General features: G+C 36.9%; 1 protein-coding gene and 1 long non-coding RNA gene across 3 annotated transcripts; both read left to right on the top strand.

The window, feature by feature from the left end:
- The first annotated feature begins 349 nt into the window (after positions 1 to 349).
- LOC119795558 (cell wall integrity and stress response component 2-like) lies at positions 350 to 4,990 on the top strand. Of its 2 annotated transcripts, XM_038303619.1 has the most exons (5): positions 350 to 434; positions 827 to 860; positions 1,365 to 1,453; positions 2,206 to 2,502; positions 4,266 to 4,990. In XM_038303619.1, exons 3-5 carry the CDS (start codon positions 1,408 to 1,410, stop codon positions 4,307 to 4,309), a joined length of 387 nt encoding a protein of 128 aa, XP_038159547.1. In that variant the 5' UTR covers positions 350 to 434; positions 827 to 860; positions 1,365 to 1,407; the 3' UTR covers positions 4,310 to 4,990. The 2 variants fall into 2 exon arrangements, with proteins under 2 accessions (XP_038159547.1, XP_038159548.1); XM_038303620.1 differs by lacking the exons at positions 350 to 434; positions 827 to 860 and adding an exon at positions 868 to 931.
- A 6,413-nt stretch (positions 4,991 to 11,403) lies between these two features.
- Positions 11,404 to 13,529, top strand: LOC119795561. Its single transcript, XR_005282337.1, has 3 exons — positions 11,404 to 11,492; positions 12,830 to 12,926; positions 13,409 to 13,529. It is a non-coding gene; the product is annotated as an uncharacterized LOC119795561 (long non-coding RNA).
- The last annotated feature ends 5,933 nt before the right edge of the window (positions 13,530 to 19,462 follow it).

Genomic DNA, 19,462 nt, shown 5'->3' with positions numbered 1-19,462 from the left:
GCTCAGGAACCCAGAGTGGGGGCAGTTGGGATCAAACCAGCTACTTGCAACCTTTTCAGGGCACAAGAACACTGCTCTAACCACTAGGCCAACACTCCTACCTTCCTTATGATGAAAATGATTTGAAGTTTTTTTTTTTAATCATTTTGTAAATCCAATCCATTTCAAGACAAACATAAGTGGAAACATTCTGGGAACTTGCTGCGAACCGTTTCTGTGACAGCTGGTAACCAGCAGACGCTACCACATGCTGTAAATGACAACGATACTGTGCTGCAGAGACCGTGTTTTCAGCTACAGTCCGCTGGACAGCTCACCAAGCTGAACAAACAGAGTTTAATAACCAGGCTTTATCAGCTTGTTGCCTTAGTTTTCACTGTTTCCAGCTCCCAGTTCAAACAAGTGCTGCAGACCTGAGCTGAAGAAACGAGGTGGTGAGTACAAATAGGTAAAAACATACTCTATATACCTGCTTTTCTCTCATTGCCCCCCGGATACGGTACACTACTTCTCCGAGGAGAGAGAAGAAAACATTAGTTTCAATGGAAACAGAATAGATAAAATGTTTTAATCCCAACGATGTTTTTTATGATTTTAAATGACTCAACCACATCCTAAGTATGACCTGTTTTTTTTTACCCTCCCATGTTTACCAGACATTTCATTTAATTAGCTGTTATAATCGAATAAACCAGATAAACGCTACGAGCAGTCGGTGAAGTAAAACGCACTGGACTAGAAACGGAAATACAGATGGGAGGGCTAAAAAATGACAGGTAGGTGTGATAACCAGGCCATAAAAGATAAATATCCTGCACCCTTACAGGAAAGAAGGACAGACATCATTGACAGCCTCTCTGGTGAGTAGCTCTGCTCTCCTTGGTGTTTTAAGAAAAGTCACCAGGATTTGATTCTTTAGCATCAGCTCTTGGTCAGTATTTTAAATATCTACATTTGGGCAAATTGACAAAAAGGAAAAATGATGTTTATGTTCAACTGACACCTTTCATCTTTGCCAGGATTAGTTTGTTAGTTGTTTTATTACGACAAAGAATCATATATAGATTAAATTAAGTTGAGTTTCTCTTTAAAAAGATGGAATTAAGAAATAAATTATATCAAATTCTTGCTACTAAACAGAAGTCATAAATGTATCTAATCTAGTTAAAAGTGCAAATAATGTTATTTATTTAAAACTTTTTTCCTTCAAACATATTTTGTGAAACTAAATTTAATTTTAAATGTCTTTTCTTATGCCATACATTTTTTTTTTATATATTTTTCTGTTTAAATGGGTAATAAATAACCTCTATAAACATGAATCTTTTTCCTTTTTGTTTCTAATTCTGTTTTTTTTTCTCCAGATTTTCCCCAAGAGAAACTTTTTGACACCAATACTCTGCAAAAATGCAAACAAGTCTTCTGCTAGCGGCTCTTTGCCTCTTTGCATCAGGTAACAATGATTTATATATTCCGGGAAAAAAAAAACTTTTTATGACCATATTTCTTAAATGATTGAGTCAAAATGGTTGTTTTAAAGAGAATCTTTAGGTAAACCAGCAGCAGGAAAATGAAAAAAAAAAAGGATAAATTGTGCAACAAAAAGAGTAAAAAAAGAGGAAATATCTGATGTTTTAGCTGAGAAACAACCAGCATCCATGATTAAAGAACACAATAACCCTTTTGTCTTGATTTACAACTTTCTAAGAAGCTAAATGAGTCCATGTAGGGACATTTTAGTATTGTGTCCAAAGGTGATGGTTGATAAACACCATAAATTATGTTTACATTGTTTAAAAAAAGGGTAGGTCGCTCTCATTGTCAGGCTTTTTACAGGAACTATTTCCTCAAAGGTTTGGTTTGTACTCTGTCGTTTTTTTATCAGGATTGGTGCAATTTAATTTTAAATGAATCCTTTACTTATAAGCATATTTTAATGTTATTTAGAGAATTATCAATAATATAAATCAGAGTTTATTCAGAGTATTTGTCACTTTGAAATAGTCCAACGGCACCCAAATGTTAATGACCTAAATACATGTTGTATTTAGGTAATGAAAATATTAAAGATAGACTTTAAGGGTAAATATATAAGAACTAAAAGGTACTAGTACTACTATCTGGATGGACACTTGCGTTTTGAAGTGATAAATATTGTTAATAGAGAATGTGCTTCAAATCTTTTATTTTTTATTTTATACACAGTAAATCTGCCTGGAACCCAATCAAGTGATAACTCAACAACAGGAGCCACAACCTCAACGAATGCCACTACTGCATCCACAACGGTTAATCCATCCACCGCCCCAACAGTGAACACTCCTGGACCAACCACAAACTCAACACAGAAACCAGATAACAGCACTACTGTGGCACCAGATACCAACACCACCCAAGTAACCATCGCTACTGAGGCACCTGCAAAAAATGGAACTCAAGGACTGTCAGGAGGAGCAATAGCAGGCATCGTCATCGGTACAGTGGCTGGGGTTGGTTTACTGGGTGAGTATAATGGATAAATACTAGTGTTGCACCGATACCAGTATCAGGCAGGGCCCCGATCCAACACTAAGATGGTGGTATTGGTATCAATGCGTACCAACAGATAGGGCACCGATAACATTTTAAGAGCCAAAAGTTTATTAAACTATTGTCACCCATTCCAGGTAGGCAATAAAAAGCTCTACTGGGTTCACTTTGTATTAGTCTTTTTCCTGCTTCACAAAACAGTATTGCAATTATTTTACATCCAAGTAGTATGCAGTTCTTCACGCACACATCAATTTCAAACAGATGGTATCGGTATTGGCAAATACTGCACAGCCAGGTATCGGGGCCCAAAAATTGCATTGCCGCACAACTAACTAATACACAAAATCTTCTACAACGCTGCTCTTTTTTCTTTTTTTTTTTTTACCACCCCATCATCTCTGTGTGGCCTGTTATCCATTAACCCGCTCTGCTTTCAATGACGAAGGATGGAGATGCGTTTTCTGTTTGCTACTTCTGTCCCATCCTTTATTGGTCTTTAGGCTTTGGATATATGCAAAGTCTGCTGTTCAAATAGTACCATAAAAATGATTCTGAGCAAGAAATAGAATATTTATCTGGATAAAAAGTAAAACAAAAACAAAAAACATCCTTCTGATCCGAACTGGATTCAGAGAAATCATGTTTGGAAATAAGTGTACTTTCATTTACAGCAATGAATCACATCTAGTCCAGCTTCATAATCTTGACACACTCTGTTATTTCCCTCGTTTTCTATCCAGATCAGAGAGCAGCAATTTTAAAGAAATTGCAATATCACCTTTAGCCGCTAGATGCCGACAAAGTGTACACAAAAAATCGGCCAAAAATTTTTTTTTATTTTTTCCCCCCTGACAGTTGATGTTGGATTTATATATATATATATATATATATATATATATATATATATATATATATATATATATATATATATATATATATATATATATATATACTACAAATGGAAGTTTAATTCCATTTTTTGTCAGTGTATCAAAATTAAAAGTGAGTAAAGTTCAAGCTGCTAAAGGTGAGGAAAAATAGAAACTATAAGGCTGTCAATTGATGAGATCATTCATCCGCAAATATAACTTAAATAAGCTTTTGTCTATCAAAACTCAACCATTAACTGCACAATTAATAATTAGCTGTTTCTGAGAAGCACTTCCCATCTCTGTCAGAATTCGTTTTTTGGTTTAACCTCAGAAACAGCATGTAGATATGTTTTTTTTTTTTATTGGACTGGTTGCCCCAGGGCTTTAAAATTGTTGATCTGGACCAAATTGCTCCTTGCTGTTCTCTTATTGGGGCCATTATGCTGTTTACATGTCAGGTTGTTTTTTTTTTTAATCAGCATAAACAGTTACCAAGTAAGGTGATAAATTGAAACTGATCCTCGATTACTGACATGTGATAAATGGCCTGATACCACAGCAAGAGAACACATTCCCATATCATAATGCCTGTGCAGCCGTACTTCACACTGTACTGTGGCTTCATTTTAGTGTTCAGGGGTCAAATTTAATGCTGCAGCTTATATTTTCTAGGAAACTTGGACTACGCAAGAGCTTCTTGCTCATAGCTTAGCATTACATAAGCATCTTCTATCTAAGGGTTAAATAACTACTCTAACTCTAGATCTTGAGCTAGTATGACTAGACATGTAGGTTGTTTTGGGGGGAATAGAAGAGTTTCTGGTATCAGTTCTAAAAGGTTTTTTTTCTCTTTCCTTTCAGGTGGCGGGGTTTACGGCCTGCTGAAGTACACCGACAAAATCTGAGAACAGCTCTCACCCTCTAAGGACATAAACTTTAAAAAATTAAATAAATCATAAGCTGCACCATTTCTGATGAGGTCCGATGTAAGCCTGGTCCACATATACGGACAGTAAGGAGGTGGATTTGCTGCAGAGGAAAAGTTAAAACCGTTACCACCAATGAAGGCAACAAGGGCCATGATGAAGACGCAATAATCAATTATACTGTGTTGATTGCATGACTTCCACTCAGAAAATGATTTGAATGATTTAATTTTTATAACGGTACCTCTGTATATATTTAATGGTTTCTATTTGTTCAGTCTTTAATCGGTTGGATAAATGTATAAGAAGCTTGTGTCATTTATGAAAACATGTAAGAAATTGTTATTGCGGTGATGAATAAGTTATATTAGTGTGATGAACAGACATCTTGGCTCAGCCTCATGAGATATCTTGATGCACATTGGAGGAGGAAGTGGCTTTAGGGGAATGACAGCCAGTTCATGCAGACCCCGCCCACTCTCTTTCCTTCCACTTGACTATTAAAGGTTTTCTTCTAGCATCCATTATTGAAAAAAAAATTTACAAACATTTACAACCACCCAGGCAGGGCATCACACTGCTGTTGTTTTATATTTTAGAACATAAATTTAGTTTATTTTTTGATATATCAAATAAAGAAAATCAGATCATTAAACATTATGCTCTGTCTGAGTCATTTTCTTCCACTGGATGTGACAGCGACGATCAACATCTCATCCCATTTTCTTTACATGTTTATAATAGCTTCAACCATTATAAACGGGCAAGACATTGCAATTGTTCATCAGTATAAATATCTTGGGTCTATCATAGATGACAAATTAACTTTCAACAGCAACACAGACATGCTACTGTATGTAAGAAAGGGCAGCAGCGCTTATACTGCCTGAGAAAGTTAGCCAGGTTTCAGGTTGACAAAACTCTAATGACCATGTTCTACAGATCTTTTATAGAGTCCATACTTACCTTCTCTGCCATCTGCTGGTACGCTCTTCTTAATGTAAAGAACAAAAATGCTTATCTAAGATTATTAAGGTGTGTAGTAAGATCACGGGTGTTCAACAGAAAAACATGACTGAAATGTATGAAGATCAGGTAATTAGGAAGGCTGAGTCCATTTTGGATAATTATACCCATCCTCTACATAACGAATTTCAGTTTCTACCCTCTGGTTCCTGTTTTAAATACCCACCAGTTCAGACCAACAGATACAAACATTCCTTTATTACCTCTGCTCTTCAGCTGCTAAACTCTACCAGGAAAAGCAGATAGCCATATGTTGCATGCATTCAGGCCTATGCTCTCATTGGAACATATTTACTTTTTTTTTTTTTTTTTTACATCTCTGTCTCTTTTATCCACCTTACTTTTATCTTTTTAAATATTTATGTGTATCTTGTGCTTCTTTTTTATCTGTGATTTGTGAACATGTGTGTGAAAGGTGTACTACTACTGCACAAAATTGCTCATACTGGGACAAATAAAAGCTACTGAACTGAACAGTTCAACCAAATTGACTCAAAGTTTTATCTATGTATATTGTTGCATTATATATATATATATATATATATATATATATATATAGAAAGACAGAAAGGTCCATAAAAGTCCACAAAAAACGTGTCAATATTCCTCCATACTGCTCGTCCAATGTATTCCAAGTGTCCTGAGTGGGTAGCGTCCATAATTTAATCGAAACGAAGTCATTTAGAATGCTTTTAGAGCATAAACAGTAGTGTATAGGATTTCCTGAAAGCGCGTTCACGACGCTACGGAAACCGCGGCAGACCAAACCAGATGAAAGTGCGCATTCAGCTCGGCAAAGAACTCATGCTCTTCCTCAACACTGAAGTCCTCAGACATTTTTCTTTCGTTGTTTCTTTCTTTGCACAGGTAAACAGCACACTTCTTCTTCTACGCTTGCATTATCGGCAGAGCAGACGCTGAATGCGCACTTTCATCTGGTTTGGTCTGCCGGCTTCCGTAGCGTCATGAGCGCGCTTTCAGGAAATCCTATACACTACTGTTTATGCTCTAAAAACATTCTAAATGACTTCGTTTCGAGTAAATTCTGGATGCTACCCACTCAGGACACTTGGAATACATTGGACGAGCAGTATGGAGGAATATTGACACGTTTTTTGTGGACTTTTGTGGACCTTTCTGCCTCGGGCACCATAGACCTCCATTATTTGAATGTCAGCAGACAGCAAGAAGTCTCCCAGATCTCCAGATGCATTTGAGATATCAAAAAAGTACTCCAGAGTGTTGTTCAGCATGGGGGTGAGTAGAAAATGAAGGCTAATCATGTTTTGGGTGTACTATTCCTTTAAGCATGCTTGTAGTGACAGTGGAGAGGACAAACTCCCTTTTAACAGGAAGAAACCTGCACACTGGAAAAAGAATCTAAAAATGAGTAGAAATGTCTTAAATTAAGTGTATTTACACTTAATCTGAGTAGGTAAAGGAGATAGCTTGCCAATGGAATGAGTATTTTTGCTCTTAAAATAAGAAAATTAGATAAAATGCACCTGAAATTAGACAATGCAATTGTGTTTTCTTATTGTAAGTGTAAATTGTCTTGTTCCATTGGCAAAATCTCTCTTTTACCTACTAAATCCAAGAGCAAATACACTTATTTTAAGAAAAAACAACTTATCTAGATTTCGATTTTTTTCCAGTGCAGAACCAGGCTCAGTGTGAGCGGCCATCTGCCGAGGCCGACTGGGGTTCAAGGAGACAGAAGCAGAGATACAAAAGGCAACTGTAAGCTCCAAGCAAGCTCCCATTTCAGAGGATGAAGAGAGAACATCCAGCCAGTCACAGTGAGGACTACACTGAAAAACAGCCCGATCTCCAACATCTATAAACAAAGATGTTGATGGCAGCAGCACAGCTGATATTTCTCTCCAGGATGAAGTCACAGCCAAACAGGAACAGACCAGATGAAGCTACTATGAGAAAAAACAGAGAGAGCAGAACGTTCTGCAGGATAGAAGGAAGCAGAATGATGAAAAATGGGTCCCTATGTCCTCCAGAAGTCTAAGCCTATAGCAGCATAACTATATAGATAGCTCAGGATAGCATTCAGGTGTGTTTTAGCATAATGCCAGACTGGAAACACACACAGGCAACTTGGGAATAAAATAAAAGCAGCTTTAAAAAAAAAAAATAAAATCTAAATTATGAGAAGTCTTTTTGGTCTTTTTATTACCTTTTACATGTTCGATTAATCTTTATTTCATAAAATAATCAAACACTTCTGGAACAATTTAAGCTAATTAGGAACATTGAATGGATAGAGGTTGCATTTTCCTTTTAAATATCATGACATATAAAAATACTTTATAGATAACAATTCTCCTCCATCCTCTGAACAATCTGCAAACATTTTTTACTATAGTTAACATGTCATAACAGTTAATGCTTTCGGGTTAAAGTTCAGACGAACATCATGTAAAGTACTTCCCTGTACGTTTTTTTTTATTACTTTATGAGCTGAAGGAGAATACACAGTAGGCCGACTATTGTTGCACAAGTATGGAAGACTACACAATGTAATATCTGCCAGCTGCCGCTTACATCTCGGAGTAGATATATATTTTAATATAAATAATTATACAATATAATAAAAAATTCCCCATTCACACCATTTTTTTTCTCCAGCGATTTTGTAACTTCTTTATAATCTAGATCATCTACTAGGTGACAGCAAACATTTAAAAACATTTCAGATGGAGATTTAGTTCCCTTTCCTACGAATGTCTGATTGTGTTTTTCAGTGGCATCAGCCCCGGCTTGTCAACAGAATAATTTAAATTACTCAGCACTGCAGGGACACACTGCTTTTGGAAAAAATTTAAGCAAAAAAGCTTTACTTCAATACATAACTTATGACTTCGATCCACAAGTGGAATATTGTACTTTCTACTCCACTCCATTTTCAGAAAACTACTTCCTTGTTCCTTTTAGCTTAGCTTTGTAATCTGCTGCTGCTGTTTTTCTTTCTTCAAATAAAATTTCAACATGGAAGACGTTTTGAAATTTGCATGACTCTCCACAAATGTTAGAAAGTCAGGGCTTATATTATTGGTAGTTTATGCTTTTTTATTAAGGCGTTAGTTGTTGCCATGTGGCCAAGTTGTTCAGCAGGATCAGTTCTCAAAGCAGAGTTATAGTTTCTTTGTGGAAATAGATTCAACCTTAAACCTCAATTCAATAGTGAAAGTGTGAGAAGAATCAGGAAGCTACTCCTTTCTTTTTGGTTTTTCAATAATGAATAAAGATCAATATAGCTCTCCTTGTTTTATTTCTTGGCATTTTGTATTCTGAAGTTCTTTACAAGTGGTGTAGAGTCTGTAGCAGGTGGTTCTACGTTCATCAGGTGGTTTCTGAAAGTTAAAATTACTCTGAAAATTATACAGAAATGTACTGATATTAGAAAATGTAATTTGTATTTAAGAATACTTAAAATGCATGTACTTTTTAATACTTTAAGGTATAGTTGAGGACTTACGTGGGATTTTGAAAAGACCCGCTTTTAAAAGAAAATGCACATGCACAACCCTCTTGCCGCTCGTGAGAGGGAACCCCTATTAAACTCATGCGAGGGCGTGCATGAGCTCATTTTGCCTTGTGCACTTTAAAGTTGCTGTTTGCATCGGTCATACAAGCTTACTTTCCAAAATGAAGATTAGCAATTTTTCCACTATGTCAGACTTACCACCGGTAAGATAAAATGGAGGCAACCTTAGGTAAACATATCACCAGAATGATTGACAATTAGGAGGACCACTTATTTTGATGATTCACCCAAAAAAAGAAAATCCTCCACTATACTTTTAAGTATTTTCAAAAGTGAGTACTTCAACACTTTAACTCGAGTAGATTATAGACTGAGTAACTTTTACTGGAAGTTGAGTAAGATTTGATTGCGAGTATCAAAACCTTTACTCATTCCAAAAACAACAAAAAAAAACAATCCGCTGGACTTGTTTTCCAAATTTGAGGATGTTTCTCTTCCCATCCAGGAAGCTTTTTCAATTCAAAATGACTTCAAGGCTTTATACAGTAGCCTAACAAAGCCCTGTTTTGGAAAGCAAATTGGAACAGACGAAGGGGTTATTTGGAATGGGGGTCGTTTGGCTTCTTTTGTTAGACTGCGATTGCAGGCTGCGTTTTTAAATCTCTGTTTGCAAGTAATTTTTTTTTTTTGGAATGACTATGACCTGGATAACTGAGGACCACCAGCACAAATTACCTTTACTCAAGTACTACTGTTGAGTACTTCGTTCCACCACTTATCATTTATGTTTCTTTTTTCTGAATTATGTCACAGAAAATGTAACCAATGAAAACATCCCAATCAGTTTTATAGATTTTAATTAAATCTCAGCCTCAGCCAGCGCTGCCTGAAATCATCTTTAAAACTTAACACGCCAGTAAAATGGTTCCTTTAACAGACTGAAGGGCTTCATATGACATCATCAGCCCAGATTCTTCCTGGTAACCTGGAAAAGCTGTAATTCCAGAGGTTTATCATCATCCTCAGGTGATGTCACTGGACAAGGAGAGAGTTACTTATTTCCTTGTTAAACTTCAGTCTTTATCATAGTTTAGTCACAACAAGCACGACCAGGATTTGTTCTTCTTTAATAATAGAAATCAACCAAAAAGGAGATGAAAAAATATCACAGATTTCATATCAAAACTGAACAAGGAAATAATAAATAGAAGCACTTTCAGCATACTTACCTCATTGCACAAAAGATTATTTATTAACTGACACCGATTACTTACTAGTAGATCTTTATCTGTAGTTGAGATTCAATGAAGTTTTATGAACAGGAAGCTTGAATAATTATTTTACAGTATTTTACTCAAGAAGATGTTATATATTTTATGATATTTGAGCTACAAATCTCATAAAAAAAAAAAAAACTAACATTAGAGTCTTAGGGCCGGATTTATCAAGATCCAATTTTGCGTGCAGTAATTTGCGCTCGCAAACTGGAATTTTGCGCGAGGGGCTGAACCATGGTTTGCGGGTGATTTAACAAGAGCGATTGCGTAACTGGTGGCAGGTGCAAAACTGTTGGAGACGCCCTATTTAAATGATGGTTTTGCGCGTTTGGTGGTTTGCGGCATGGCGAGTTTGGACAGCAGAAAGCGCAAAAGGAAATTCGACCCCATGGAAATGGAGGTGTTGGTGGATGAAGCCAACAAACATTTAAGTGAGCTACAGCAAAAAATTGTGACTGTCACACAGAGGAACGATATATGTGAACAAATCTGTAATAAAGAAAACGCTGTTGGTGAAACCTTGCGAACAGTGGATGAAGTATAAAGAAGATACCAGGATATTAGAAGGCGAACCAAAGAAAAACTGGCATATAACAAAACATCTGCGAACAAAACAGGACGGGGCACAGTAGATGAGATGCCTCTGACCAGCATTGAGGAACAAGTACAGCTGACGCTCTGTGAGGAGCAAATCACTGGAATTGCAGCTCCAAAATGGCAATGCTGGATAAACGATATGTTTTGATGATCGTTTCCTCGTTCATTCCAAAAATATTCACACGGAGTGAAAAAATGCGTTCTCTGCGTCTCCTTGCTTCATTTCCATGTCTCCTTCTTGCGACAATAACCGCTGCCATGTGTGCGCAATTACGCATACAGACCATTTGCACCTTCTTTTGAAACGTGTTAAATATAGAGTCAGATAGCGTTAGCAAAATTGCTTTCAGGTTTGATAAATCACTTTGCGAGTGCTAAATTAATATATTTACATGTTCTCCTCCCACAAGACGCACTTTTGCGTGTAAACGCCCCATATTGCATATTCATTGCAGAAAAAGTACTAAATGGATAAGAGGCGCTATTTAGCACATTTTAAAGACCAAATCCTTTTAGCACGCTGTTGATAGATCAGTTTGTACATTTTTTTGCGTGCGCAGTGAAATAGCTTACGTTTTAATACACGCAAACCTTTGATAAATCCGGCCCTTAGTTTTTAAAAATTAGATCTCAAACATTACTTTTTCATCAGCCTGACCCAGATGAAGAAATGCTCACGCCTTTATGGGAGGGTTATAAAAAAGGATCATATAAAGAGAGCATCTCAATCTGAAGGAAAATAAAGACATCCTTATCCTCTCAGGTGAGTCTTTTCTCTAAAATCGAAACTTTTCCTCCAACTATTTTCCTCCCAGTGATTAATATTCTTAGTTTTGAGATCTGATAAGGAACGGCTGTATTTTCTGATGATTTATACTAGATCAGGGGTCTGCAACCTGTGGCTCCACAGCCGCATGTGGCTCTTTGGACCCTCTAAATTGGCGTCTAAAAATGATATAAATGACTAAATAATGAATAATAAGATTTAATGCCAGTTTTACACACTTTTGTGGGTTTTATAAGAAAATATCTGGAAGCACCAGAAATATGTTGTTAGAGCTATTTTTCCTTTAATTAAATTGGAAACAAGGTGTTTTATTATTAACTTTTTTTTATTTTTTATTATCAAATAATACTAAAAAAAAATCCATGTTTCAGTTATATGAATTGTTTTATGTTTTTCCTCATTTGAAAAGAATCCAAATAAGTTCTTGGTTATTTAAAATGGCAACAGATTTCTTATAGCAGATCTTTAATAAAAATAATAGGTTGTTATTTTATGGAGCCAAATAAGTCTCAATTTTCACAATACATATATGTGACCTTTGGCTCCAGCCTGCTCTGCATACCTATAACCAGAACTAAACATGGAGAAGCAGCATTTAGTTCCTATGCTCCACTTATCTGGAACAAACTTCTAGAAAACTGTAAAAGTGCAGAAAGCCTGAGTTCCTTTAGATCAAGACTAAAAACACATTTGTTTAGGATTGCCTTCAAATGTTCTAGTTAAACAGTTCAACCAAAACATATTTTCTTTAGTCCAACTGTTTTTAATATTCTTTTTTGTTTCTACATTTTTTATTTTATTTTATTTATTTTTTCCTACTTGCTTTGATTCTGTTTTATCTTTCTGTATTTTAATCATGTAAAGCACTTTGCATTGTCTTTGTACTGAATTGTGCTATACAAATAAATTTGCTTTGCCTTGCCTTAAATACTTTGGCAAATCATGTGCTGTGCATGTGTAAATCTTGTACTCTTGTGTTAATTGTGTTGTGTGTGTGGAGCTTTTACTGTCCATGCATGAATCACATATGTGAATTTGTGAAAGTTGAGACTGATTTAGCTCCATTTTTTTTTTTTATATAAAAAAAAAAATCATGTAATATTTTGCGGCTCTAAATTAGTTTAAATTAGCTGGACTCAGACTTAAATTGTTATTTGGTCATGAAAGCTTGCAGACCCCTGATCTAGATATAGTATTCTTAAAAAAAACAAAATAAAAAATCTGATTTATCACCAATGCTCATCCATTCCCCGTCTCTGATAGGATGTAAAAAGAACTTGCTCCTTATTTGTATGTTTTGTTGTATCCAACAGGACAGTTTCAACTCAGACATCCCTGGTTCTGTGGCCAGGACAATGAGGACAATGAGAGCTAATCTCTGTTTAACTGCACTTTGCTTTATGGGTACAGGTAAAGAAAAAACTCCATTAATAATAAACACAAAGTTTTTTAAGTTTTTAGGTAAGCAGACAATGTGCCTAAAGCAGGCAGATGCTAATATGAAAAGATAGCAGTAACATGTTACCATAGAAATGATTTCAGTTTATGTTACAATTATCAGCTTTTATTTACCTTCCCTTTGATTCACTCGTATAACTTGGCTGATCATTCTTTACAACTGACTGGAAAGGAACAGGAGTAATTTATGGGAAGTCAATAAAATGAAATGTGTTAAGGTGGTTTATATTCTGTTCAGGTTGAGATAAAAATGAAATATAAAACTAACTTAAATTGTGCAGTGCATCTATTTCATGAACGGCTGCATGAAAATATGGCAACCATATTAATTTGATAATTTATATAAATTCATTAATCTTATAATAATGTCTTATTGTGTGCATTTTTAATCATACTGTTTCAACCCTTTTCTCTTCTCTATTTTATTGATTCAGTACTCCTGTGCCATGCACAGTCCAGTTTACCCACTACCACCTTTCCAACTAAAACCCCCACAACCACAACTACAAAACCTCCTACAACCGCGACTGCACAACCTCCTACAACAACAACCTCCTACAACCACAACTACAAAGCCTCCCACAACCCCAACTACCAAACCTCCTACAACGGCAACTGCACAACCTCCTACAACCCCAACTACCAAACCTCCTACAACCACAACTACAAAGCCTCCCACAACCCCAACTACCAAACCTCCTACAACCGCAACTGCAAAACCTCCTACAACCGCAACTGCAAAACCTTCTACAACCGCAACGGCTACACCTCCTACAACCACAAATGCCTCATACACACCAGCAGCAAATATTTCCTCCTCTACAATCTCAACTGATTCACCCACAACAGCAACAATCGATCCAACTACTACAAGAACTACTGAGAACTCGACCCAACAACCTTCACCAGAAGGACTGTCAGGAGGAGCCATAGCAGGCATCACCATTGGCACGATTGCTGGGCTGGGCCTAGTGGGTGAGTATGACAACATACGTAGTCTTACCATCCTCGCTCTCACTTGTTAAGTATAACTACAGAATCTATTTGCAATGTGAGGGTGGCTCTGTAACATGATATTAAAGCATCCAACCATATATATACAAAAAAAAATAATTATATGTTATATATTAGTGGTGGGGATATATCAATTTTTAAACCTAGATTAATCTTACTGTAATCTTGGAATTAATCTAGATTAATCTAGATTTAAATCGGTTATTTGAATTCTGCCACACGGTATGTGTACACTACCTAAATAATAACCCTTTTCAATACATTTTCCATGAAGAAAATCTGGCGTCTTTATAGCTGCATCCATGTTTAAAATGTTCTCAGATGCAGGTGGAGTTTCAGGGTCAGACATCATAAATGATCACACAGATCCCTTCACTTTCAAAAAAGTTCACCAACAAACATCCTTCTTTGCCAAAATCCTTTTCCAAAATCAACAACTTTGCTTTCTGTTGTGATCATTTGTTTCTCTGCAGCAGAGCGGCGCTTTCATTCATAAACCCAATCACCTGATTTTACTACTTTTTACTACTGTTTACGGCTACTCTTGCAAATTAATAGGTCCCCAAAAATGAAATAAATGCCAGAGTAGTTTTGGGAGGAGCTTTTCGAGTCACTCAAAAATAAAAAGTACTCAGAGTTTTCTGGTTTCAGAGGTTTTTTTTAACTTATAAAAAGAACAGAAATAATCTCCAAGTTCACCGTAAAACTACAGACCAGGTTTGTAATGGTGGCTTATTTTGTGTGAAATTACTTGTGTGAAAACCTTAATTAGTGGTAGAAAAACGACTTCACTCCTCACTCCATCACCAGACAATCAGATCAACCACAGCAGCAGCTTCTGCTTGTTAATCACAGCAGGAGGCGGACTAAACGGGGAAGAGGCTCAAATAAGATAAAAAGATATCAAATAAGAAATAAACAACATAACCTTAGATCTGTTACATTTGTAATTTAGCAAAAAGAAATTAATCTAATTCTTAAGAGGCTCCAACAGCACATCACATTCAAAGTGGTAATTTCACAGTAGGCCTACACAGTTATGTTAAAGTGAGGAGGATTTGTCCCCTTGGAAGTAAAGGCTGTAGCGCCCCGGGGGCCTCCTCACCGGTTCTTTTCCTGGGAGCAAGTTATTTACTACTCTTAACTCAAACTCGGTAAAACCATATAAAAAAGGACTATAAAAACAGGAGTAAAAAGTAACAGAGTTTATTCCAGATCAGGTCGTTACAGGACAGAGAAAAATGCTTAGAGCTATGCACAGCTGTGGTCTCAAAAATCACGTCCGCAAGCGTCCGGCAAAGTTTGAGCCCCGAACAACGTCATCACCTGCTTCTTATACCTTCTGAGTCTGTGTTGCATCATGTGGATGCTTAGCTGTCCGTATCAGAAACTGACACGCCATCCATGTCTTGAACTCCATGCAGGTTGCCTCTCTGTCTCAGGGTTACAGATACAGCAGCTCTCCTATCAGACCGGCTCCAAGATGTGCCCATATCCTGTGTACTCTTAAAGACACGAAGGCTGTCTTGATTAGATGACCTCCGTACACACCGTGATATCCACAATGTGAAGGAAGGCCTTCTGATCTGTCTAATCCGACTAACAAATTAACAGTGCACATGATGTATAAATAATAAAACCTAACAACTATTTTAAAAAAAAGATTAAAAAAAAACCCAATCTATTTCAAATTTCCAAGTTTGAAGACGTTTTGCTTCCCATCCAGGAAGCTTTTTCAATTCAAAATGCTCCCACAAAGGTTGAAATATCGATTTGTTCGCACCCCCAGATATACACGGCGCTAAAATATCAAGGTAAAGGTCATCATTAGTATAGACCCAGCTCCCAACCCAACTGGGAGAATAGATTAACTGTGATATATATATATTTTTCCCCGATAAGAGTCTGGCGTTGATGCAGCCATTAAAGGAATAGTACACCCAAAACATGATTAGCCTTCATTTTCTACTCACCCCCATGCTGAACAACACTCTGGAGTACTTTTTTGATATCTCAAATGCATCTGGAGATCTGGGAGGCTTCTTGCTGTCTGCTGACATTCAAATAATGGAGGTCTATGGTGCCCGAGACAGAAAGGTCCATAAAAGTCCACAAAAAACGTGTCAATATTCCTCCATACTGCTCGTCCAATGTATTCCAAGTGTCCTGAGTGGGTAGCATCCAGAATTTACTCGAAACAAAGTCATTTAGAATGTTTTTAGAGCATAAACAGTAGTGTATAGGATTTCCTGAAAGCGCTACGGAAACCGCGGCAGACCAACCCAGATGAAAGTGCGCATTCAGCTCAGCAAAGAACTCATGATCTTCCTCAACACTGAAGTCCTCAGACATTTTTCTTTCGTTGTTTCTTTCTTTGCACAGGTAAACAGCACATTTCTTCTTCTACGCTTGCATTATTGGCAGAGCAGACGCTGAATGCGCACTTTCATCTGGTTTGGTCTGCCGGCTTCCGTAGCGTCGTGAACTTGCAAGCGCGCGCTTTCAGGAAATCCTATACACTACTGTTTATGCTCTAAAAACATTCTAAATGACTTCGTTTCGAGTCAATTCTGGATGCTACCCACTCAGGACACTTGGAATACATTGGACGAGCAGTATGGAGGAATATTGACACGTTTTTTGTGGACTTTTATGGACCTTTCTGTCTCGGGCACCATAGACCTCCATTATTTGAATGTCAGCAGACAGCAAGAAGCCTCCCAGATCTCCAGATGCATTTGAGATATCAAAAAAGTACTCCAGAGTGTTGTTCAGCATGGGGGTGAGTAGAAAATGAAGGCTAATCATGTTTTGGGTGTACTATTCCTTTAAGGCCGGTAATGGCCCAACACTAAAATATATATATCTATGAAAATCAGTTTTTAGCCTTTATGTAGCTGCCAAATTGATTTTTTTTTTTTTTTACCTTTCCATTTATTTTCATAATAAATAGAAATATAGGCATATAAGAAAATTGTGAAAACATTTCTAGTTTAAAATACAACATACACCATCAGGGACAAGTTGTAAGGGAAAAAAGTGTGTCAAATGTTCCTGGGTTCACACCTAATGTGTAATAACTGGCACTGAGGGAATGTTGATGTTATCTTGCCTTTGAATGCAATACAAAGGGTCGGTTGCATATTTGCAACAATGGCCGTTAAGGGGGTTAAAATGTGGACTTTGTTGTCAGATTTGTTGCTAAAGTGGTATGTAAAGTTCTGTCTATATGAACGTATTGGACTAAACACTATATCTCTGATATAGATATTTTAACTGTGTTACAGGTGGTGGTGTCTACGGTCTGCTGAAGTACACCAACAAAGTATGAGATTAACACCAACCAAAGGGTGAAATGTGGACGTTCATTTCTTTTTCCAAGTTAACCTACACTCCAACCAGTGGGCATCTCAAAAAGTTGAGATGGATATATATAAACATTAACCTCCTTTGCCAAAAGAAGAAAAGAGACAGAAAAAACAGTACCTTGATGGTTTTTGATTTGTAAAATAAAAAAAAAAAGATATAGTTACTGTCAAATGTTATTTTCAATGTGTGTGTGTGTGTGTGTTTTTTTTTTTATCAAGATACTTTGAACGGCATAATCATAATTTATTGTAGAGGAATAAAAATATCTTGGCTATCTAAACTCCCCTGATTACCTCATATCTCTGTAATGGTAGCACAGTGTAGTTTGGGGCCAGTTTTATAATCAATAAGGTACAAGAACAAGAAAAGCAATTAAAAATAGGATAAATTTTACATAATATACAGGATGGATGGACGTCTATTTGAACATTCCCACAAAAATCATGGATTCAGACATAGCAGCTTCTCTGGTGGAAACTAAAGAACCCTTTTCTACAAGACAACTGCTATAAATTGCTGAACACGGTCACCTCAGTTATCTACCAATTAACCAAAAATAGACCATAAACCTCCACAGTAAAAACCAGCAGGTTTTAAATGACCAACTCTGGCCATTTCCTGTTGCCGCCTTGCAAATGCTAGATTGTGAGCATGATGTGGCAGAACAGCTTATGTTAGCTTTTACGTACATAAACAGGATAAACAGAGACATGGCTGCAGCAGGGAGATTTTAGTGAGTCTAAATTGCTGCTTTCTGAGCATCCTGTACTAGCTAACTGTGCAATAGGCCGTGATTCCAAACCAGGGGTACTACTACCCCCTAGTGATCTGCCAATCCGTTGCAGGGGGGACGGGAATTCAATTAATATTTTGCTTACCATATAAATGTAATAAGATAGGGCTGGGATGTGTTTTGCTCTGTAAGGACCCAAATGCAAGATAAACCAAGATTTTAATCTGCCAAAAAGAATACATGAAAGACTAGAGTTGGTATTGGTGTTGTGCACCTGCACTACTTCTCATCCAGTGAGAGTGGGAAGACATTGGCAAAGACAAAGATCACAAGAGAAGAATGCAACAAAGCAGCTGTAGTCAAGGATAAAAGGCTAAAACATCCATTTGCTGAGAATTTAGGAGGTCAGGTGTTTCAACTTCCTATTTTAAAAGATCTAAGTCGGATCATATCAAAGATCCTGAACAGCTAATTTCATTTAATCACATTTGACCCCGACTTAAAAGGAAATAACTTCTCCATTAGGTTGGTTATTTGTGCCTCACATCTGCCTCTTATCTGACAGTGAAAAGTATTTTTAGGTTTTAATGAAAATTAGTTAATTGAATACTGGCTACCTTAATAAATCTTAAAAATAAAGTCCAGTAAGAATCTACATATTTAAAGAAGGAGGCAAAGTCCTGAGAATGAAAGGCAAAATAATTTGCACCTTAACAGATTGAAATTCTCCTATTTGAATATCTGTATAATTCCCTTGAGCCAACAGGGGGCAGACAAAGTCTGCTTACATATCAGGCCCTCAAACTCATAGTTAGGAAGTGCTGGTTAAATAGCTCAATCTTACGGAAGATTATTGCTGTCACTTGAGAAAATACATTTTTGCTCATTATATTGTATAAACGTTATACAATCTACTGGTCAGTGATATAAAGAATTCCGCCAGTAAGGTGAATGTTGGTGTCGATAAGCCTATGACTTGCAAAGTCAAAACACAACAATATACAAACATGATAGTGGTCGATTGCCAGAAGAAATATACAATGATAATGACAGATACAATGTAAGGAGAGGTAAGCAAGAACATCAAGAGTGGGGGCTGCTCAGCGACGCAGTGGGTAGCACTGCTGCCTTGCAGCAAGGGGGTTGTGAGTTCAATTCCTGGCCTGGAATTTCCGCATGGAGATTGCATGTTCTCCCTGAGCATGTGTGGGTTCTCTTTGGGTACTCCAGCTTCCTCCCACAGTATAAAAACATGGTTAATGTTAGGTTAATTGGCTTTTCTAAATTGAGTGAGTGTGTGCGTGAATGTTTTTTTTTGTCTCTGTGTTGCCCTGCGATGGATTGGCAACCTGTCCAGGGTGGACCCCGCCTC

This window comes from Cyprinodon tularosa, unplaced genomic scaffold (genome assembly GCF_016077235.1).
Source record: "Cyprinodon tularosa strain WSP-4 unplaced genomic scaffold, ASM1607723v1 ctg514, whole genome shotgun sequence".
NCBI lineage: Eukaryota > Metazoa > Chordata > Actinopteri > Cyprinodontiformes > Cyprinodontidae > Cyprinodon > Cyprinodon tularosa.
This window is presented reverse-complemented; position numbering and strand designations above follow the sequence as displayed.

Bases quoted from the DNA above. Each gene is read 5' to 3' on its own strand.
- LOC119795558 (XM_038303619.1), top strand. From the start codon at position 1,408: ATGCAAACAAGTCTTCTGCTAGCGGCTCTTTGCCTCTTTGCATCAG. The intron at 1,454-2,205 runs GTAACAATGATT...TTTTATACACAG, and splicing joins TCTTTGCCTCTTTGCATCAG to TAAATCTGCCTGGAACCCAA. The intron at 2,503-4,265 runs GTGAGTATAATG...CTTTCCTTTCAG, and splicing joins GGCTGGGGTTGGTTTACTGG to GTGGCGGGGTTTACGGCCTG.